Here is a 24,025-nt window from a genome sequence, read left to right on the forward strand (position 1 = left end):
TCCTTCACTCTCGTACGTTTTTTCACCCAATTGCCTTCAAGACCTTTTCTGAACATCCCCTATTCTCTGGAATTCCGTGTCCCAATATGTCTGGTTGTCTCCCATGGAACCTTCAGACAGAACTTCAAAATTCATCTTTTCAAGAAATCTTACACCTTGTAATGACCCTGCTGCCACCTCAGTAATACTGGAGCTGCTGTATGCCCCTGTAGACTGTAAGCCCAAGAGGGCAGGGTTATCTTCCCCTCTGTATCAATCTGTCATGTTATTTTGTTCATTGTAATTTATATGTTTTATGTAAATCTTTTTTTTTTATATGTACGGCACACAGTGGTGCTCTGAAAATTTGTAATAATATGAGCTTTAAAAAAGCTTAGCTTTTTCCATAGAAGAGCAGTGTAAATCTCATAGAAATACATTGGACTCTTTGCACACTACTAAAATATAGTACCTTTTATTAAAATAATATAAGGATATATGCAAATAGTATATTGACACAATGTAGAAAACATACATGCAATATAGTTAATTTCCAGGATATCCGCAATCTGGGGGAACTCTGTTGTTTATTACCAACACTCAGATTTTATTCCAGTGAATGTAGACTTCGCATTTGTACATTTATACAGTTTCAGGTGGGTTCAGTTCTCCTTTGTCTAAAACAAACTTGCATACTCTTGATGGTACTTTGGGCCCTATTCGTTATTGCATTTTCACCTTTGTTCTCTAGTTTTGGGTGTTTTTCAGCTGTTTTTAATTTGCACCTTTTTTAAAGTCTTCTTTGTGTTCAACTGTTGTAGTTTTTTTTTATCTTAGTCATAGGGGCTGGGTTTGGGGTTTATGGACAATTTTGGATGATTAATCAATCTTGACTTTTTAAAAAGTCATACATTTTTTTGCTTAAATGTACTCTGGTTCTCTCCCAGAGTGATTTTATGCTTGTCGGACATTTTTGTACAAATTTTGCAACATTTTAACTGAAAATGACACCTGAAGTCCATCTCCTCTGAGCAGGATAGATGTGAACTGCTTTTTCACAGTGGATAACAACTTTGGGAGGTAGGGGAGGGGAAGTAGGGTCTGATATGTCAAGGAGAAAGCCTATTTCTCATATAATATACATTACAAAGTTTTTTTATCGCTTGTTTGGTTTATGCAAAGTTTGTTGAAAGTACAGTTCTGTTTTAAGTAATTTTCTCTAGTGATGATAATACAAAGATGCTTTTCTTTCATTAGGAGCACTTGATCCACGTTGCAAAATTTGTATTTTTATGGGAAAGACTGATCCAGATGCCCCTCGTCATAAACAGCAGACCATGATTTTGGTTCCAATGGATACACCTGGAGTGAAGGTCCTGAGGCCTCTCACTGTCTATGGATTAGATGATGCTCCAGGTAAAAAATCTCAGCCTAAACAACTGTCTCCAGTATACAGATACATGGCAAGAGATGGCTATGTTAGTACTGAAACATTTTTCTAGGGGTTGTCCCATGAACAGAGTACATTTTAATAAAAAAAAAAAATCTTGGATTAAAAATATTTATGTATAGCTTCATTGGGGGACACTGGTAACCATGGGTGTATGCTGCTGTCCCTAGAAGGCTGACACTGGGCAAAAAGAGTTGGCTCCTCCTCAGCAGTGTACACCGATTGGCACTAAGCACGTCAGTTTTAGCTTGGTGTCAGTAGGAAGCAGACTCGGATCCGGTCCCAGATCTGGTTTCTTCCTTAGGTCACCTTTTTGTGTGTTTTTAAATGTTTTCCCTTTGTTTTTCAGATTCTTGTCTTCAGAGTAATAGGGTGTAACTTCTAACCCTCATTTCCCAACTAAGTGACCAAGAGAGCAATGTGATGCCATACACATCGTACCCTCTCTGGTCTGCATGGTAGGACCTTACATCCTGACACTTCAAGTGTGTCTTAGGATGGTGTGTAGCGGATGGTTCTTGCCTTTTCCACATTCCAGCCCTCTCCGCAAAGGAATTTGAGGGAATCTTTGCAAAACAGTGGGTGCACCTGGAAAAGCGCTTCCCTGGTATGAAACAGTGAAATATCTTATATCCTTTTGGGTCCAATCTCCTCAGCAAATGGGCAGTGTATCAGCCAGTCTTATGCCTGTCCACCTGCACTGTTTTGTCACTCCCTGATGGTTCCTCTCTCAAGTACTCCACTGACTGATCAAAGCCCTAGCTAAGTCCGCCTTTGAGGCTGCTCGCTCTTTTCTCTGTCCCACCTTCACTTCCTCATGGCTAGCCAAGTTGGTCTTTGCCTGGGCTAAACTCATTCGTCAGGGCATCTTATCTGCGGCCTCGTCAGAAGAACTGGCTGATCTTACTGACCAGATTGCTCACGCAAGAAAATATTTTGCTCGCCCGTCTCTTGACACTGCCAGCTGTTTGCCCGCATCACTAGCAGTATTGTAGCCATGCGCAGAATACTCTAGCTCTCCTTTCAGGGATTATGACTCTTTTGGATCTAAGCTGGATCAGTTCATCTTGCATGCCACTGGTAGTAAGAGAACCTATCTTCCCCAATCTGGACTTAAAATCCCACCCACCGGGAGACATCCTCTTCCATTACTCTCCTTTCAACAGGCTTCCCCCCCCCCCCGGGACCTCCTTTCAGTGAGACCAGTCTTCAGCCCATCAAGAGAGAAGGAAGCCGTCCTTCAAACCCACCCCTTCATGGCGTTCAAAGGGTTGCTCTGCCAAGCTGTCAGGATCCCGATCTAATAGATTCTCTTCTGCATGACGGATCATCACCACCTGGAAATACTCTAAAGATGTGGGGGGGGCAGTCTTCTTCTCTTTCTGGATGCGTGGCTCTCCTTAGTAGATGATGCCTGGGTCAGGGCGATCATTACCACAGGCTACAAGATAGAATTTTCTTCTCTTGCATGCAGACGTTTCTTCATGTCTCGTTCTCCAAGGGTCCCAGCCCAAGGCCCCGTTTTGTTTTTGTTTTTGTTTTTTCAGGCCTTCCCCTTTCTCCTCTGGGTAGGGGTCATTGTATCAATTCCCTCTCAAGAACACTTCTCAGATTTCTATTCCAACCTCTTCATGGTCCCAAAGAAGGACAGCTCACCTGATCCTGGATCTCAAACTACTAAACCGTTGCGTCACCATCATTTCAAGATGGAAACCCTCCGCTCATTGATTGCCTCCATGGAACCTAAGGAATTCCTCTGCTCAGTTGACATTCAAGCTGCCTACCTCTACATTCCAATTTGTATTGCACATCAGAGGTTTTGCGGTCAGGGGTGCCACTACCAGTTCACGGCTCTTCCCTTTGAACTGGCCTCTGCTTCCAGAGTGTTTACACAAGTCATGGCGGCCGTCATGGCCATTCTTCTCTTCAAGGGGATAGTCCTTTCTGAGACTGTTGCGACAAACTTATCACCGAGGCTGGTTAGTCAACACGGCAAAGTCGTCTCTGATCTCGGCCCAGCGCCTAGTTTTCCTAGGCATGCTGTTCGATACCGCCTACGCCAGAGTCCTTCTCTCGGAGGAGAAGGACTTGTCACATCACCTGGGGATTCGTTCACGAGGACACCCATCCCCCCCGCTCTCTTCGAATCTGCATAAGAGTACGAGGAAAGAGAAAGTAACAGGCCATCCTGTTAATGGGACAAAGGATCAAACCGGAAGGAGTTCCAGTCGTCCTAGTGGTCCTAGACTGGCCCAGAAGAGCCTGGTATGCAGAGTTATTCAACCCACTCACAGATGTACTCGGAAACTCCCAGACCGACCAGACCTACTCTCTCAGGGTCCCCTCATCCACCAGAATTCTCGGTCTCTCAATTTAATGGCATGGCTGTTGAGGGTATGTGCACACGTTGCGGATTTGGCTGCGAATCCGCAGCAGTTTTCCATGCAGTGTACAGTACCATGTAAACATATGGAAAACAAAATCCGCAGTGCACATGCTGCAGAAAATTCCACGCAGAAACGCAGCGGTTTATTTTCCCCAGCATGTCAATTCTTTGTGCGTATTCCGCAGCGTTTTACACCTATTCCATAATAGGAATCTACAGGTGTAAAAACACAGGCGAATTCCACACAAAATCCACAGAAAACCCGCAGGGAATCCTCAGGTAAAACGCAGGGCACGTGGAAAAATCCGATGGAATCTGCAACGTGTGCACATACCCTGAAGCTGTAGTCCTGAGTGAGGCAAGCTTCTTGTCCCAGGTCAAACAGACCATGATCAAGGTGAGGAAACCCTCATCCTTACACATTTTTCATCGCACGTCTTTGGCTGGTGTAAAGACAGCCACACAGCTGCTATGTTTATTTCCTTTCTATCATCCTACCTTTCTTACTATCAGTGCTAGAGTCTAGATTGTCTTTTAGTACCTTCAAGGGCCAGGTCTGTGAACTCTCAATTCTGTTTCAATGGTTTTTGCCTCTTGTCCCCAGGTCAAGACCTTCCTTCAGGGAGTTGCTCACCTAACGCCACCATAGTGTCTTCTCTTCTAACCCATTCAGGACATCGTGTCCTCTCTTCTGTCCTGGAAGGTTGCGATTGTTTCTATCAGACGGGTCTCAGAATTAGCAGCCCTCTCATGCTGTTCTTCTTTCCTCATTCTCCACTAGGACAAGGTGGTCCTATTAACCATTCCCTCATTCCTTCTCAAGATAGTCTCCCTGCTCCATATCAACGAGGATATTGTGCTTCCTTCCTCCTGTCCATCCCCTGGAAAGGTCTCTCCACAAGCTGGACCTAGTCAGAGCCTTACTTCTTTACCTATCAAAGACAGCATCCTTCAGATGTTTGGAACCCTTGCTTGTCATTCCCGAGTGTAGTTGCAAAGGACTCCCTGCCTCCAGGTCTACTATCACTCACTGGGTCCATCCACTCAACTATAGTGGAGGCTTATCAAGTTAAGGATAGACCACTCCCTCCGGGAGTGAGGGTTCACTCGAGCAGTGTGGTGGTGGCTTTTTAGGCCGTTCGCCACCAGGTGTCTGCAACCAAAATCTGCAAGGCCGCTACCTCGTCATCCCTTCATACATTTGCAAGATTCTCCAGGATGCATACCTACGCCTCAGCTAATGCTGGCCTAGGTAGAAAGATGCTGCAAGCAGCTATTCTTCGTAACCCTACCTGATTTGGATACTTTTAATCTGTTCCCTCCCTTGGACTGCTTTAGGACGTTCCAAGGTTACATGTGTCCCCCAATGAAGCGATATTAAAGAAAGAAGGATTTTTGATACTCGCCGTAAAATCTTTCTTGGAGCCTTCATTGGGGGACAGAGCACCCTCCCTTGTGCCTTTGTTGGGCCTGAGTTCCTTTGTTGGGCCTGTGAATAGTTATTTGTTGTTACTTCTCCCACTGCTTTGTGCAAGTCAGTGGGTTTACTCTGCTGAGAAGCTAATTCTTTTTTTGCCTAGTATCAGCCTCTAGCGACAGCAGCTTACACCCATGGTCATCTGAGTCCCCCAATAAAGGCTCCAAGAAAGAGATTTTACGGCAAGTACCAAAAATCCTTCTGATCTATAACTGAATGCATTTATAAACAAATTTCCCCTGTGCTGAGATAATCTTATAAATGTGTCCCTGCTATGTACTGTGTAATGTAGTGTCTGACCATACAGGAACATGGTCTGATCATACTACATCTCCTGAGCAGGTGAGGAAGGAAAATAGAGTATACAGACAGCACACATCAACTCGCAGATGCTGCTTTCTGTGAGGTAAAACATTTCCCTGTCTGTTTAAATGTTTTGCCTCAAAGAAATGTAATTTATTCGTGGGACAACCCCTTTAAATTCTTGTTGTCATGAGTTATTTTGTCTTTTTTTCTATGCAAAGCTGGACATGGAGAATTACTCTTTGATAATGTGCGAGTGCCTAAGGAGAATATACTACTGGGTAGAGGAAGAGGATTTGAAATTGCACAGGGCAGATTGGGTCCAGGAAGAATACATCATTGTATGAGACTTATAGGAAATGCAGAGATGTCCTTATCTCTCATGAAACAAAGAGTAAGTCATATTTCCTTGCATTAAAACCTTTCAATGTATTCTGTCCATGTTAGTCCCTCTTCTGTACAGTTTTACACCAGTGATCTATATGTCTGATGTAATTTACAGTTTCACAAAATGATATAATGATCATGATAATTATATTTGTTGCTTACACACACACTTTCAATGCTGTAGGAAGGAAGCCAATTAACCTTTCAGTATGTTATATGGAGTGTGGAAGAAAACTGGAATAACCAAGTAAATCCATGCAAACACAGGGAAAATATATAAACTCTATGCAAATTTGTAATTAAATGTAGTGTAATGTTCTAGGCCTTTTTTTTTTTTTTTTATTTAAATAGATTTGTATTAACAATATAAAGAAGAACATCAGAATGCCATTTACATTACAATATGTTACATGCACATTTTCTTATTTTAATAAACCCCAACATTACCCCAACAGCCCCCCTCCCCCATAAGACAGCTCATTCCCAATCTGCACTCCTCTGAGGCCATCTCTGCCTCGAGTAATTTACCCTTATCCAAGTCCTAATAAACCCGACTTCTATACTCCTCAGTCCAGTTCAAGCCAAGGAGACCACATTCTATTAAACATTTCTATTCTCCCCCTTTTTTTGTACACCCCCTTTTCCAATTTTAGACCATGTTGTACATATTGGAGAAATTCCCTCCTCGCAGGTGGTTCAGCATTTATCCAATTTCGTGCTATCACTTTCCTAGCCATGTATAGTAGCCTAGCGATTGCAATCTTCCAGGTATTGTCAACTCCAATTTCTTCTACATATCCCAGCAAGCATACTATCGGATCTCTAAGAACTCTACACTTATAAGCTACTTCAGCCCGGCTCAAAACCACCACCCAAAAAGCAGCCAGCCTAGGACACGTCCACATCATGTGATATATTCCTGCATTCTCACTCGCACACCTCGGGCACTCAGAATTGGCACGCAACCCCGCTTTGTGTAGCACTTCCGGAGATTTATATACTCTGTGCAAAATATATAGCTGCGAGAGTCTATATGGTTCACTCAAGGATAGTCGCGGAACCCACTCCATCACCGATTCCCAGGTTTCATTCTCCATCGGCCCCACTTCTCTCTCCCACTTAGCTCTCGCCTTTATAGGGAAATCAAGCAAAAACGTGTGCATAAGGTCCTTATACAGGGTGGAAATAACTCCCCTTGTGGTCCCGTCACCACACACATACTCCAAAACTATATCATCTTGAATCCTGATATCAGCTTTCTTATTCTGAGCTCTAAAGGCATGTCTCATCTGCGCATACTGATATTCCCCTGTGGATCTCAGACCAAACTCTACCTGCAATTGGGAAAAGGATTTCAATGCTTGCTGCTGGATTATCTGGTGAACAAAGCAAATTCCCTTAGTCTGCCATTCCATCAGTCCTCCCAGAGCCTCGAATTCCTTTAAATTGTTGTTAGACCATATCGGTGTGAATTTAGTCAGCCCTGTAACGCCACGAATCTGCCTTAGTCTATTCCACAATTTACGAATCAGGAACAGGGTTGGATATAATTTCCCTAAAGCGCCCAAGGAGCCATCTTCCAAACACTGAACCACCGATCGTCGGCCTGTCACCTCTTCCATCAGGTGTTGTACTGCACTGGATGACGCCTCTCGCACCCAGCCCGTCAAATGCTGACTCTGGGCTGCAAGAAAATATATTTCCGGGTTGGGCAAAGCCAAACCACCATCTTCCTTGGGTCGCTGAAGCGTCTCCAGGCTAATACGTGAATATTGTCTCCCCCATATCAAACTTCTAAAGAGGGCATTAATCTGCCTGAACTTCCCCCGAGGGATCCAAATTGGCGCATTGTGTAAAACATATAGAATTTTAGGCATCAGGACCATCTTAATAAGGTTAACGCTTCCGACCACCGATAGATGCAGTTTATTCCAGGCATCTACCTTCGCCTTGAGTACCCCCATAACAGGAGTCAAATTCCTTTGTAGGAACTCCGCAATTGGGACCGAAATCCATATTCCAAGGTATTTAAATTGGGAAACCACCTTTAGCCTCTCATCCCCAACATCCTCACTCACATTCTCTCCTACGTCATCCACCCTAAAAAGAACCGATTTACCCCAATTAATTGTTAGTCCCGACACGGTACCAAATCTCTCAACAATTTCAATGGCCCCTCTCTGTGAATCATCCGGATCAGCCAGGAACAGCAAAACGTCATCCGCGTATAGCGCTATTTTTTCCTCAATTTTCCCATACCTAAACCCAGGGACTCTATCAGACTGCCGAATCTTAGCAGCAAGAGGTTCTACAGCTAAAGCAAACAGGAGGGGTGAGAGCGGGCATCCCTGCCTAGTACCCCTAGCCAGCTCTATAGGCCGAGACAGCTCCCCGTTCACTCTAATTCTAGCCGACGGTAATGAATACAACAGCTGTATCCAGGCCACAAACTGCGGACCAAACCCCATACATTCCAACACCTGCCATAGGTATCCCCACTCAACACTGTCAAACGCCTTATGGGCATCTAACGATACAATCACTCTTCGACCACAGTTGTCAGACTCCACCTGCAGATTCACATATAGCCTCCGCAAATTAATCGCCGTTGACCTATCAGGCATAAAGCCAGACTGGTCCGAATGCACCAGACTCGCAATAACACTAGAGAGACGGAGAGCCAACACCTTGGCCAGAAGCTTGACATCATTAGTTAGTAAGGAAATTGGTCGGTACGACTCCGGCTTCCCCAAATCCTTATCCTCCTTTGGAATAACCACTATTATGGCCTCTCTCATAGAGGCTGGCAAGCACCCTCGGGACCTAGCTTCCTCCAGTACCATTTTTAATCTAGGAATCAACACTTCTGCCAAACCTTTATAAATCTCAGCGGGTAACCCATCAACCCCAGGCGCCTTCCCATTAGCCATGGACATCAATGCCCAACTCAATTCCTCCTCAGTGATAGGGGCCTCAAGGCTCTCCCTATCTGCCTCATTCAGTCTCGGCAGATCCAGACCCTCCAAGAAGGTCAATGTATCCTCGACTGATTCACCCAACCGGGAGGAATACAAATCTGCATAGAAGTCCGCGAAGGCCCTCAAAATCTCGGGCGTTTCCGTTATTCTACCTCCACTTGTAGGTTCCAAAGAGTGTATATATGAAGATCCTCTCTGAGCAGCAGCCACCACCGACAGCATATGTCCCACTGTTTCTCCTTCCTGATAAAACAACACTTTTTGGAAATCCCGCTTCCTCTCAGCTTTGTCTAACAGAATTTTTTCCAAATGGTTTTGTGCATTTTTCATCCTTCTCTCTGCCTCAGGAGTTCCCAGTGTGGCCATCCCATCTTCTGCCTCCTTCAACTCCTCAACTGCCACCTTTTCTGCCTCTCTCGTCCTCCGCTTATACCTACAAATGTCCCTAAACAGTAGTCCCCTCAGATATGCCTTCATTGCATGCCAAATCGTAAGAGCGTCAGTGCTTCCATCATTTAAGACAAAGAACTCCGCCACCTCCCGTCCTATACTTTCCAACTCAATGCTCTGTAACCAATTAGGATGAATCTTCCAATCTCTCCCATTTATCGAACGTGCCCCCTCCAATCTAACCTCTACTTCAATTGGACTATGGTCTGACAAGGCCCTTGGCAGATATCTCACCTCCCCAACCAGTGTGTCTAAGATCCTGTTACCCAGAGCCATATCAATTCTAGAGAGCGTGGCATGCGCTGGTGAATAACACGAGTACCCTCTCTCCCCAATATGTCTGACCCTCCAAAGATCAATCATACCTATCTCCTGTATATAGGTGCCAAATGTTGTAATGTGTCCCTCCGACCTATTCTGAGTATTTTTATTTTTGTCCCAATAATCATCACAGATGTTATTTAGATCCCCGATAATCATTAACGGTGTTGGCCCCCATCTTTCCACTCGCTCCATTACTTCTCTGATCTTTCTGCTAGAGTAGGGAGGCGGAATATACATCGCAGCAACACACATCATCACTCCATACAATATACACTGTATTAGTACGTACTGCCCATCCACATCCACATATACCTTCACCTCCTCATACTGAACTCCCGCTGGAACCAAGATTGAGACTCCTCTTGCATACGTGGAGAAGGTAGAGTGGTATCCCTTCTGAATCCAACGTCTATTTAGGACATCCACCTTTTCCCTTACCAAATGCGTCTCCAGCAAACATATCATTGAGGCCCGTTGGTCTCTTGCATATTGCAAACTCGCGGCTCGTCTGGATTTTTCCCCTAGGCCTCTCACATTCCAGCACAAAATCTTAAAACGGGTCCCCATCAATTGACTCATCTTCACTAAGAGTATCATCATTCTTGAGCACGAGCTGTCTAACTTCCCTCCCCCCCCCTCTCCTAACTCCCACTCCCACCCATCCCCCCTCACATCTGATCATTCCACCTCTTTTCAAGAGTGGGGCATCATCGCCCATAGCGAACACTCCGTTTGGCATTGCCTTCCCAACCCTCCTCCCACCACTGTACATAACAGGATTCCATACATTTTGAAAAACGTGTCTCAAAATATTTGAACATAGAATTATTTACACACGCAAGAAACCTGCATACACTTATAATTTGCCGCTTACCCTTCCTCCCCCTTTCCCAACAGCCATTACACCATCCCTTTAACTTTAAATGATTACAATCCAACTCCCTTCTTCACCACCCATACCCCCTGAGTTGTCAATCACATGACTCTTTTCCAACTGACAGATAAGTAAACAAAATCAGACTCTTCCCACAGTTTCAGTCTCCTTTTCCTTTAAGCTTTTTAGCATTAATATTGATCCACTGGGTAGCTTCCTCCGGCTTCTGAAAAAAGTGAACTTTATCAAACGCCACCACCCTCAGTCTTGCTGGAAACATCATGGAGTATTGCACCCCCAGCTCCCTCAGCCGTCTCTTGATACCCGTGAACATCATCCGTTGTTTCTGCACCAAAGCAGAATAGTCTGGGTAGATAGCCATCCTTTTGCCTTCAACTGTCAGATCCGTCATGTCCCTGGCCTTCCTCAGGATAATGTCTCTGTCTCTATAATTTAGAATTTTGGCAAGCATGGTACGGGGATTCGCTCCAGGGACAGGTGGTTTCGGTGGGACCCTATGCGCTCTTTCTACCGCGAACACTTTTGTTAGCGCCATATCTCCAAATGTCTCTAACAGCCAGTTTTCAATATATTCCGTTGGATTCCTCCCTTCAGCTTTTTCAGGGATGCCCACTATGCGAATATTGTTTCTTCTGGACCTGTTCTCAAAGTCCTCATTTTTAGCAGCCAATTCAGCTATAGCTTGAGTGAACTTTTTCTCTGCTTTTTGCAGCTGCACTATATGATCTTCTGCAGTGCTCACTCTCTCCTCTACCTCCCCCACACGTTTGTCAATCTTTTATCTGGGCTGTGTCTCCCTTAACCTCCTGTATCTGTAAAGTCAGAGACTGTTTACATGAAGAAACCAGGGCAAAAACGTCTCTCAAGGTAGGGTCAGCTTCTGGCGCCATTTCCTCGGGTCCCCCTTCTGCCACCGCCATTTTGCTCTCCGTTCTCCCCTGTTGTACCTCATGTTCTCCTGCTGGGCTCTCCTCCTCCTCCTCCTCCTCCTCCTCGGTATCAGCTCCGGCTCCCTCCTCTGCGGCCTCCGCTCTCGCAAACTGCTGGAGCTTTGCCGCTACCTCCATGCGCTTTCTACATGCGGCGTTCTCCTTGTCTGCCTTCTCCCTTGTATCGGCGCCATCTTGGTTTGCGCCTGCATCCCCGGCTCCCGCGTCCTTCTGCCGTCTCCTGGTCATATTCGCCGGTTCCAGCGCTACCGCTCAGCACCGCCAGACTCTCCAAGTCTCCCCGCAGCCGGTAAGCCCCCTCAGGGACCGAACAGCAGCGGCTCTGTAGAATTATTGAATATACAGCAGCGGGAGCTTCCTGCCGCACGTCCGTTCACATGGACTCTCAGGCCACGCCCCCTTGTTCTAGGCCTTTTTAACAGAGTGACGTACCGTATAAACTCTTGAAAGCGTCTAGCTAAATAATCGCTGCATATATTTTTGGTGCAGTACAGATTGTCTCTTCAGAGAGGATGAGAACTAGAACTCTAGTGCCACCTATTGGAAAGTAGCAATCCTACAAGTCATTGTTGACCCTTTAATGAGCCTAGTCACAAGACTTAGGATAATAGCCAAACCAAAATCACAATTTGCAGATTCTGGTTTGGCTATTATCCTAAGTCTTGTGACAAGGCTCGTTTAAAGGGTCAACATTGACTTGTAGGATTGCTACCTTCCAATAGGTGGCACTAGAGTTCTAGTTCTCTTCCTCTCTGAAAAGACAATTTGCATAATTGGCATATTTCCCAGATGAGCATTGCGGCTTTAAGTCTCCTCATCTCGGCATGCTTAGCATGTCAATCTCCGCAAGGAGAAATTATGCTTCTTGGATATTGGTGCAGTACAGGAGTGGGGAACCTTTTTCCTGCCATGTGCCATTTAGATATTTGTAACCCCATTCGCAAAGATAACAAAATTATCAACATGAAAATGATCCTGCTATATTTAGTCAAACAATTTCTAAAGTACTGTCTGGAACTGCTTCTCTTTGGTGAGGCTTGTGATGTTAGGTGGTATTGATGATGCTGTTACTCACAACTGATTTTACAGGTTTGTGTTTGTCTGGAAAGCAATCCACTCTTTGCATAAGTTTTATGAAGAACTCGCAGCAGTAAATTCTTCCGAACACAGATGAATATTACGCTGCATATCTACTCAAAGTGGGAAAGTCATCACTGCTCATGTTATATTTATAGAACTCAAGCAGTGAGAGGTCTGAAGTATACTTCACATAGGATACGCCGAGACTAGTGTATATACATCACATAGGAGACACTGAGACAGGGGCGTAGCTAGAGCTTTTGCCGCCCGGGGCTGCTCCCGAGTTTGGTGCCCCCACCCCCCCCCCCACCTCGGCTCAATACACACAAAGGTTACCAAAAATAGGGCAACACACATGATAGGGTCTGCAAAAAAAAAAAACAAGTTCTGCTTACCTGACCGCGCTCCTGCTCTCTCCACGCAGCTGAAGCGTGCACTCGCCGGCGACTGACAATGACGTCAGAAGCCGTCGACGTGTGCGCTGCGGCCGACTTCAGCTGCCAGCCTCCAAATGGCTGGTGGCTGTTGTTAACTATTGACGTACGGGCGCGGGCCCGCACGTCAATAGCGTTAAACAGCTGCAGCGCCGGCCGCGGTTTTAGAGGGCCCCGGGCGAAAGAGTCTCAGTGGGCCCCCCCTTTAACACATAGCATGATTCATGATGCAGATACAGCAGAGAAATATAGCATAGCCACATAGCATATAACACAGCCCACGTACCATATAGCACAGCCACGTAGTGTATAACACAGCCCACGCAGTATATAGCACAGCCCACATAGCGTATAGCACAGCCACGTAGTATATAACACAGCCATGTAGTATATTGCACAGCCCACGTAGCATATTGCCCAGCCACGTAGTATATAACACAGCCATGTAGTATATTGCACAGCCCACGTAGCATATTGCCCAGCCACGTAGTATATTGCCCAGCCACGTAGTATATTGCCCAGCCACGTAGTATATTGCCCAGTCACGTAGTATATTGCCCAGCCACGTAGTATATTGCCCAGTGATGGAGTATACAGCACAGAGCCACGTAGTATACAGACTTAAAATAAAAAATAAACATATACTCACCCTCCGATGAATTCTGGCCCTGTATCGCACGAGGCAGCTTCCAGTCCCAGGGTTGGTATGAGCGCAGGACCTGTGATGACGTTGCGGTCACATGACCGTGACGTCATGGCAGGTCCTTCTCACATACCATCCTTGGCACCGGAAGCTGCCGCTTGCATGGAGCGGGCACTGGAGCGTTGCGAGGAGCGGGAAAGGCGATGGAGGGTGAGTATAGCAGGTTTTTTCATTTTTTTATTATTTTTAACATGACATATTTTTACTATTGATGCTGCATAGGCAGCATCAATAGTAAATAGTTAGGGACACACAGGGTTAATAGCAGCGGTAACAGAGTGCGTTACATCGCGGCCCGTTACCGCTGCTATTAACCCTGTGTGAGTGGTGACTGGAGGGGATTATGGAGCGGGCGCTGATTGTGGGGAGTATAGAGCAGGCGCCGGGCACTGACTGCAGCGGAGGGACTAATCGGACTGTGCCCGTCGCTGATTGGTCGCGGCAGCCATGACAGGCAGCTGCCGAGACCAATCAGCGACGACAGACAGAGGCCGCGACCAATGAATATCCGTGAAAGAAAGAAAGACAGAAGGACAGACAGAAAGACGGAAGTGTGACCCTTAGACAATGATGTAATATATATATATATATATATATATATATATATATATATATATATATATATATATATATATATATACATGTATACTTCTCACCTGTGTCTTGCCTCTCTGTTGTTTTCTGTCTCTGTTCTCACATCTTTTCTGTCTCCCGCTCTGATTTTCATATTTCCTTCTGCCTCTTCTTCCTGCTTGTCCGTGGCTCCGCCCCCGACATTTAGCCCCGCCCCTCCATGGCTCTTCACATTGTGAGAGCTGTGACGCTGCTGGAGGGGCGGGATCGGAGCTTCTGCTGCTGACTGCAGGTGCGGGGGTGAGTCACAGCGTGTGTGACTGTGTGCCCCTGCTACACTGCAGCCAGCAACTGTGCACGGCCGCGCGCACTGCCAGCGCTCTGCTCCAGTCCTCATAATGCTGGGAGGAAGGAGCAGAGAATGAGTGCGTGCAGCCGTGCTGATAGCCGTCCCCACATTGTGCCGCCCGGGGCGGCCCGCCCCCCCCCCCCCGCACCACCCTTCCTACGCCACTGCACTGAGACTAGTGTATATACATCACATAGGAGACACTGAGACTGCTATATACATAACACAGGAGGAACTGAGACTGCTGTCTATAAATCACATAGGAGACCCTGAGACTAGAACATGTACTTCACATTAGAGGTACTGAGGCTGGTGCATATATATCACATAGAAGACACTGGGGCTGTAGCATATACATTACATGGTAGACACGGGCTGGAGCATATACATCAAACAGTAGACTCTGGGACTACTTTTCTTCATCACAGGGACAATCTGTTTGTTTAGTAGGCTCACACCACTGTGCACTGATAGCTTTGTGCTTTGACAAATATTGTAGATCATGCAAGAATTGCAACGATGTTTGCAATTTCTACAGGCACCAACCTATTCACCCACACATATCATTGCTGAAGACCAAATGGTGAAACGTTGGATTTCACATCTGTAATCACCTGTTGGTTAATAAAGCATTTATTCTCAACATCAGAGGGATGGGAGTGCTGAACGCGTAACTCCGCCCACAAAGAACGTTCTAACGCTTGCAGTTGACAGTCAGGACATAATCCTTCATTGTGTGCGCCGCAGCGTTCAGTAGTGAACATAGCATGTGCCTGCTTACGGTGTAAGGAGGATTTAAAAGGCCGGTGGTCAGCAAAGTGGGGCTGCCGGCCTGAGTACTGTGGTCCCCTGTAACTTGCCTGGAGGACGGAGGAAAGGACATTGCTGACCATATACAAATCGCTGGCCGGAGGTTCCCCACCCCTGGTGTAGTAAATTGATTGTCACCAGCATGTGCAATGTATGGTATAGCCTGATGCTAATTTACGGCTGTTCTTGAGTTTTGTTTGAAAATGGCCTGCTACTTATTGTATCGTGAACATATATACTGAATTTTTCATATCTACTGTACATATTCATATTAAATTGTGCCATTACGTGACCAACAAAACACAAGCTGCATCTATTCTCACGATTTTCAAGTACTTGTGTTCTTCTTTATGAAAGGTAAAGTCAAGAATAGCTTTTGGCAAACCTTTGGTGGAACAAGGGACTATCTTGGCAGATATTGCCAAATCCAGAGCTGAGATTGATCAGGCGAGATTGCTGGTGCTTAAAGCTGCCCATCTGATGGATGCTGTAGGCAATAAGGTACATTTTTAGAGACAAAGTAAGGGTATGTTCCCCTCGTTGAATATTTGCAACAGATTTTTCTGCACTGAAAATCAAAGTATTGGCAGGAAACACACTGTGTAAAATAAGCAACTTTTTGCTCACGTTTGTGATGTGTTTTTTTCCGACACATTTGAATAGATTAACAATTTTTTTATAAAAACGCTGTGTGCTCACGATCACTGCCGGGTGATCAGCTGATATCACAGCTGATATCCGACACTCACTATCAAGAGTGATGCTCTCACCGCTCCCTGCAGATAAAACCCTAAATGCTATAGATAGCAGCATTTAGAAGTCAGGCAGAGGGAGGGAGCCCCCTCTGATCGGGGCCCGTTTTGACATCCTTGCGGGGTCCCAATCGTTGCTGTGGTGCTTTATAACTGCGATCAAACGGCTGAAAGTGAAAGTCCCATAGTGGGACTGAGTAAAAAAAAAAGTGGTAAAAAAAAACGATGTAAAAATATATATATATATTTTTTTTTTTTAAATTCACAAAATATATTGTACCCATAAATGAATATTTTTCTGAAAAAAATAAATCAACAAAAAAAGTATACATATTTGGTATCGTCGCGTTCAGCATCACCTTAAAAAAAAAAAAAAAAAAAATTATATTCATAATAAAAATAACAGATATATAAATCATATATATAAATAAAAACAATGGCAAAATAAGGCTTTATCATACAGCCAAACAAAAAGTGTAATAAAGCGTGATCAAAAAGACAAATGTACGGTAAATAAAAATGGTATAGCTGAAAACATCTTGTCCTGCAGAGATTGTGGGACAAATTTTGGTGCTATTTTTTACCCATTTTCCTATGTGAAAATGTAAAATCTGGGGCTATGACAAAATATTGGTGGTAAAAATGTAATTATTCTTTCTTCACTGCACTATGGTATAAAACTCTGTGGGGCACATGTGGTGTCAATATGATCACAGCACCCCTAGATTAATTAATTGGGGGATGTAGTTTGTAAAATAAGGTAACTTTTGGGAATTTCTGCTGTTCTGGCACCTCAGGGGCTCTGCCAATGTGACATTTCCCCCTAAAACCAGTCCAGCAAAATCTGAACCCCAAAATGGTGCTTCTTCCCTTCTGAGCTCCGCGCTGTCGGTTTACTCAGGAGAAATTGCACAACAAATTTTGGGTTCCATTTTCTCCTGTTACCCTTGTGGAAATAAAAAAAAAATTGGTGCTAAAATAACATTTTTTAGGAAAAAAAGGTAACTTTTTATTTTCACAGCTCAACTGCATTGTCCAAGTCATGTCCCCTTTCTGACTAAGCCACATTGCCCTCAATGCTCCAACTTTTAGCGAGTCAGTGGCAACAGTGTCTTAGGCACAAAATAAAAAGGTCTAAAACTAGATGTGTGACTTTGTGTCAAAAAAGTCAAAGCACACCAAATAGTAAATCTGCCCTATTTACGGTATTTTATAGTTTTATTCACCTTTTTGTTTTATCTCCCTTTCCAGGAAGCTGCTTTGGAAATTGCTTTAATTAAAATGGTCGCCCCAGCTATGGCTCAAAATGTTGTTGACAGAGCAATTCAGGTAAAAAAAGAAATCTAGCAATCTTCAATACTAATATTCCTTGCTCATAACAGTGGGGGGACACAAAATACAGTGGCTAAGGGCTGCTGTCTGTAAGAGGATACTAAGCTAAAAGCCTTCACAGTCTAGACCCCTGCTTTAGACTTCTTTGAGATTTTTATCAAAAATTCCCTTTTGATCTTACTACTTTTTCATCTTTTTAGATGACATCCAAAATGACTATTGTTTAATGGATCAGGATGCCAATTTGCATTGCAAAGTAAAAGTCATAACCCGGTTTTCGTAAGTGAACCTGCATAAGGCTCATTAATGGCGAAAGGGGACCCAAGGTCCTCCCATCATCTGCTATGTTCAGCGTTATTATCCCTAATTGTACCCCGGTGATTAGAGCAAGAAAATGTTGTCTGTATTTTTTTTGTTTTTCACCTGTAAAATCCTTTTCTTGCTGTGTTTATCGGGGTCACAGCTCACCCTTGTATTTGTGGGCATCTACTAGTTTGCCCTGGATGGGGTTATCTCCTTCAGGATTCTGACACACCAACCCGTTGTGTTCTCGCTTTATTTTTTACCATTTATTTACTTCTCCTAATGCCCATACTGTATGTGTACAAACTGATTAGTGTCGGCGGGGGTATAGCCCGCAGAAATAGATCTTTCTGTTTCGTGTCTCCTTCCATGTGGCAGGAGCGTATAACATCGTCTTCTGTGTCCGTGAATTAACTTTGTAAGACAATATTTTACAGGTGAATTCCAAAAACTCCTCTTATCTCGCTCTTGAGCTTGAAAGTTTGAATGAGTTTTTCCTATCAAGACAAACTTAAAGAGGTTTTCCCCACAAACAAAAGTTAATTTTAATCAATATATCTTGGGATAAGTTCCACAATTGGATGTGTTTAAATAAAATGTTCCTGTGCTGAGATAATCTTATAAATGTGCCCCTGCTGTGTACTGTGTAATGGCCGTGTCTGACCGTACAGGGACATGGTCTGATATCACAGCTCCCGGGCAGGGGAGGACTATACATACATTTCCGCATGGGATTGCAAATAATTCTTCATTTGAAGCAAAACATTGTTTGAAAACAGGCAGTGAAATGTTTTATATCACAAAAAGAATCAGATGTGATCCCATGCTGTGCTATCTGTATAGTCTTTTTTCCCTTGCCCAGGAGCTGTGGTATGATCAGACCATGTTCCTGTACGGTCAGACACAGACATTACACAGTACACAGCAGGAGCACATTTATAAGATTATCTCAGCACAGGAACATTTAATGTAAACCCATCCAATTGTGGAAATTATTATTGTTCCAAGATCTATTGATTAAAATGAACTTTTGTTTGTGGGAAAACCCTTTTAGGGAACAGCTTATTGCTGCTCGTGGAACTTTGGAACCTCCGGCAAACAGCTGTTATCACCAGGAATAAAATGTATGTGTAATGCATCACATTACAAGCTTTCCATTCATGTACTCATGAATCACATCAGATATAGATTTGGTGGGGCTGAATTGATGGCAGTTGCTCTTAATCGATAGCAGTCAGCTGTGTACAGTTGAGGAGGGTCCAAGGCAATGATCTATGATGTCTATATACCTATTTGGAGAGGGATTGGCATTTTGAGACAATCTCTTATGTTTGTAATAACTTTTTTGTTTGTTATTGAATTGAACTACAAAATGCAATATAGTCCATGATTCAGACAAGCTAAAATAAAACTGCTCATGACCTAAGGGTTTCTTTATGTAAGCTAACTGACTATGGTGAAAGAATTAGGGATGGGCAAACCCAAAGGGTAAAGTTCGGGGTCCGTACTGAACACCTAGTGTCCGTGCACAAACTTCTCCCTGAAGTCCGTGTTACTGTTCGGGTTAACCAGTCCAAACATCTGGCGTTTCCCACGTTGTCATCTCTGTCAGCGGGACAAACAGAGTGCTGTGGTTCCCACTCTGTCACACAGATGACATTGCGTGAGCCACCAGCTGTGACCTGCGGTAAAAAGGTTACTGCCAGTCAAAAGCATTAGCTAATGAGAGTACTACTCTCATCATCCTGTACCTGGTCTTGCTTATAGCAGCAAGAGCAGGTGAGGCGGATGAGAGTATGCACCAGCTGGCACCTGTGCAATAAATAAAAAAATGACGTGCGGCCCCTCTATTTTTGCTAATCAACACTAATAAAGCTGACAGCTGTGGACTGCCCCCCAGTTGTGAGCTTTATATTGGTTGGTTAAGAAAAATAGTGGGGTCCCACGCCATGGTTTTTTTTTTTTTTTTCTTTCCACTTGCCCTGGTGGGAGGATGGCAAGTAGGGTAATATTTGTGGGGTTGATGTCAGCTTTGTAATGTCATCAAGCCCACAGGTTAGTAATGGAGAGGAGTTTATAAGTCAACCCCCATTACTAACCCTGTATTCAAAAGTAATAAAAACACAGAGTAAAGTCCTTTAAGTGAAATAAAGCAGACTCCTTTATTTGAAAGAAACACTCCCCACCCTCTTTCAACTATTTATTACTGTAAAATTACAAATAATAAAACACCATATTCTTCACTTGTCCTACCATAATTCTTATGTCCCACGACGTGCTCCAACTCTGCTACATCAGGATTCATAGCTGAGTGGTGGTATGATGCGACAGCCCACCTGTGAATCCAGGAGACACTGAGCTGAACCTGAGAACTCCGCTTTAATCCCGAGCCCTGACGTCAAAAGGTGTCCAGAGTTCATAGTCGATGAAAATTGAAATAAATGATTAACAAAAAACAGAGTGGGTTCCCCCCATTTTGACAACCAGCGAAGGTAAAGCAGGTAGCTTGGGGCTCATATTCTCAGGAAAGACACCTTTTTTTTCTTTTTTTTTCTTTTTTAAGGTGTGGCACCCCTCTAGTTTTGAGAACCAGCCAATATATAGCTGACAGCTGGGGGCTTCAGCCCGCAGCTGTCAACTTATACTTGAGCTGATTAATTAGGAAGATATTTTAGGGAGCTTCCTTCCGAGGATCCTTAACCCATTGTTGATAAAAAGGGTTTTATAACCAAAAAAACCCATATATCTCTGATGGATTGGATATTATTTTATTAGCTATGTTGCAGCAATAATAAGCGTAATAAAAGAGTGTATAGACAATAAAAACTGATATAAGAAAACACAACACGTATTGGCCTTGTGGGCCTTCATCAGGTGTACGTGAGCTGATTGGCAAAAATAGAGCGACAGCACATTATTTATTTATTTATTTATTTATTGCACAGGCGCTGGCTGATGAATACTCTTATCAGCCTCGACTGCTCTCACTGCAATCAGCGAGACCAGGTGTAGGATTATGAGAATCGTACCCTCATGAGACCGACGCCTGTGACCTGCGGTAACCTTTTTACCCCCGGTCAGAGCTGCTGGGTCACCCGCTGTCATCTGTATCAAAGCGCGGGAACCACAGCAGATGACAGCGTGATAGGAAACGCCTGATGTTCAGGCCCCCATTGATTTGAATGGGGTCCAGGTTCGGGTACCATGAACCAAACTTTTTTTTTTAAATGTTCTGCCGAACCCGACGGACCAGAACATCCATGATTCCGCCCGTCACTAGCAAGAATTTATCTTCATTTTTAGATGAGCTGTCTTTGTAATATAATTCAAGTCCTCTTATGTGTGAACTCGGGTTTCCACGGCAGATTTCTGCCGATGAAGAGCGCCGAATGACAATATATTTAAATAAATAAGGCAGCACACTGCGGCGCCAAAACATGCAAACATGAAAATTGAACTGCATTACTGCATTAGAAATTTGAAAAAATTAGAACATTTAGCGCATAAATTGGCCAATTCATGTGTACCTGGTAGCCACATTAAGGCATAATAATAATAATAATCTTTATTTTTATATAGCGCTAACATATTCCGCAGCGCTTTACAGTTTGCACACATTATCATCACTGTCCCCGATTGGGCTCACAATCTAGAATTCCTATCAGTATGTCTTTGGAATGTGGGAGGAAACCGGAGTGCCCGGAGGAAACCCACGCAAACACGGAGAGAACATACAAACTCTCTCGTATACCAGGACCTAGACTTTCCTTTCCTCGCTGAGCATAAACGTCTTCAATTGAATGGGAACCTACTGTGAATTCTTCTTCTTAGACTAAAATCTCTCTCTCTCTCTCTGTGGAGGGGTAATGAACCTGCTGCGATTCAAACACCTGTGGCTTAGAGGTGGAGTGCTCAGTCAGAAGGCTAATGAATACTAATTTAAAAAAACTGACCATCACATCCAAACATAGACTAAGTGTGAACAGGTGCTGAACCTAGAGTCACCAACTCGTATACAGTTAAATAAATTTTAATAATTTATTCTCAGCAGGGAAAGTCTAGGTTCTGGTATACGAGAGATGCCTTAATGTGGCTACCAGGTACACATGAATTGGCCAATTTATGTGCTAAACACTCTCATTTTTTCATATTTCTAATGCAGTAATGAAGTTCAATTTCCATGTTTGCATGTTTTGGCACCGCAGTGTGCTGCCTTGTTTATTTAACTGTATACGAGTTGGTGACTCTAGGTTCAGTACCTGTTCACACTTATTCTATGTTTGGATGTGATGGTCGTTTTTTTTAAATTAGAATGACACTATATTAACTTGAATGGCACTCATTTACAGCCCTTTTATATGGTACAATTCAAACTACAACTGTTCAGTACCCATACAGTCTGCATATTATCATCAGAACCTTCTCTGTCTACAGAGGGATTAGTGTTGCCAACAACAATTTTAGTATCACTTACGCAAGTCCTATGAACTGCCAAATATTTATTTTGCGCATTATTTTCTCTGGTTGTATAACTTTTATTTACCATGAATTTATTTATCCCTTAGGCTTTCGGGGCAGCAGGACTCAGCAGTGATTTCCCACTTGCTCAGTTTCATGCCTGGGCACGGGCCCTGCGCTTGGCCGACGGACCTGATGAAGTTCACAGAGCTGCTGTGGCTAAAATAGAGCTAAAACATTAGATCCTATCTGTAGCTGTGAATTGGAAAAATCTTTTTGTCTCATTCATTTGGAATAAAATCGCCACAATAATTGCTTGAAATTTGGATTATGGGTTAGGATACGCACATATACACTGATCAGAAAGAATTACTTTTTTTTATTATTGTAGTTTGCCTCCTTTATTATACTTATGCAGCATTAACGCATCTATGTGTGATGGGCCGAGTATGGACCGAGAATGTACGGATCGTCCCCATGTCTCCTGACTGGAACTTGACAGTCTCATACATGTCTATATGGCTCTCGAGTTCGGATCAGGAGACCCCGCGGACAGTCTGGGCATCAGTCTGCTTTCTGACCATGACTAGGGAAAATGTGAATACCTCATTAGTCACATGTTTACTATTCTAGCAATACACCTCATAATGATACAGGATTAAAAAAAAAACATCAGTCACAAAAAAGTACCATAACCTTAAAAAAAACTGTGAAAAAATAAATTTTGAAGGCTATATGGCTAAAATTAAGCAAGTAAATACCTACATACCGTACATAAGAACATGTATTGATGTTGGTTTCTAAATTCTGACTCTATTGCCTTTTTTTCTGAGTATCATTAAGTGCCTAAGAAAAAAAACCTACACTCTTAAATGTGCACTTGTGTGTAGTTTTAACCATGGATTTTCTATGTTGCTCTTTGGATTGAATAATTGTTATACATAATTATGCAATAATTGTTATTACATTGAATAACTATTACTTGTGACACTAAAAATGCAATAAAAATGCAAAAAATATATATTTCTTAGTTTATTATTCAGGATCCAAGAAGTATCGTTTCTCCTTGCGGAGAGTGACATGATAAGCATGTCGAGATGAGGAGACTTAAAGTCGCAATGCTCCTCTGGGAAATATGCATTGTCTCTTCAGAGAGAAAGAGGACTAGAACTCTAGTGCCACCTATAGGAAGTAGCAATCCTAACAGTCAATGTCGACCCTTTAACGAGCCTTGTCACATGATTTAGGATAAAAGCCAAACCAGAATCTCACTTTGCAGACACGGTGTTTCGGCGTATTGCCCCTCGTCAGTGCAAAGTGGAAATCTGGTTTGGCTAAGTGAGTGGCGTCTGACCAGGATACAATAATGATTCATAACACTTTTTGTTTCTTTTATTGAAAAACTACATTTTTTGGCAAAAAAAAAAATATATGTTTATGAGGTATTTGTGGCAGTGTTGATTTTGATAGTAACGACGTTCAATACTGCTTAATATTGTTACACTAAGAGGTTTTACTACAATGGGTATAAAAAGTCTACATAAGGCCTCTTTCACACGTCAGTGTCTCCGGTACGTGTAGTGACAGTTTTCTCACGTACCGGAGACACTGACACACGTAGACCCATTCAAATGAATGGGTCTATGCACATG

At 43.6% G+C, this 24,025-nt stretch overlaps 1 protein-coding gene across 2 annotated transcripts in view; it reads left to right on the forward strand.

Annotated features, from left to right (window-relative positions):
- The window catches only part of ACAD10 (acyl-CoA dehydrogenase family member 10), a 97,205-nt gene extending 73,813 nt beyond the window's left edge, over window positions 1-23,392 (forward strand). For both annotated transcript variants that reach the window (XM_069755060.1, XM_069755054.1), the window contains exons 17-21: window positions 1,237-1,395; window positions 5,817-5,989; window positions 15,886-16,029; window positions 17,532-17,609; window positions 22,481-23,392. In XM_069755060.1, coding sequence (XP_069611161.1) covers window positions 1,237-1,395; window positions 5,817-5,989; window positions 15,886-16,029; window positions 17,532-17,609; window positions 22,481-22,615 — 689 coding nt within the window. In that variant the 3' untranslated portion in view covers window positions 22,616-23,392. The remainder of the gene's footprint in view (window positions 1-1,236; window positions 1,396-5,816; window positions 5,990-15,885; window positions 16,030-17,531; window positions 17,610-22,480) is intronic.
- The last annotated feature ends 633 nt before the right edge of the window (window positions 23,393-24,025 follow it).

The sequence above is a fragment of the Ranitomeya imitator genome, chromosome 1 (genome assembly GCF_032444005.1).
Source record: "Ranitomeya imitator isolate aRanImi1 chromosome 1, aRanImi1.pri, whole genome shotgun sequence".
NCBI classification, from domain to species: domain Eukaryota; kingdom Metazoa; phylum Chordata; class Amphibia; order Anura; family Dendrobatidae; genus Ranitomeya; species Ranitomeya imitator.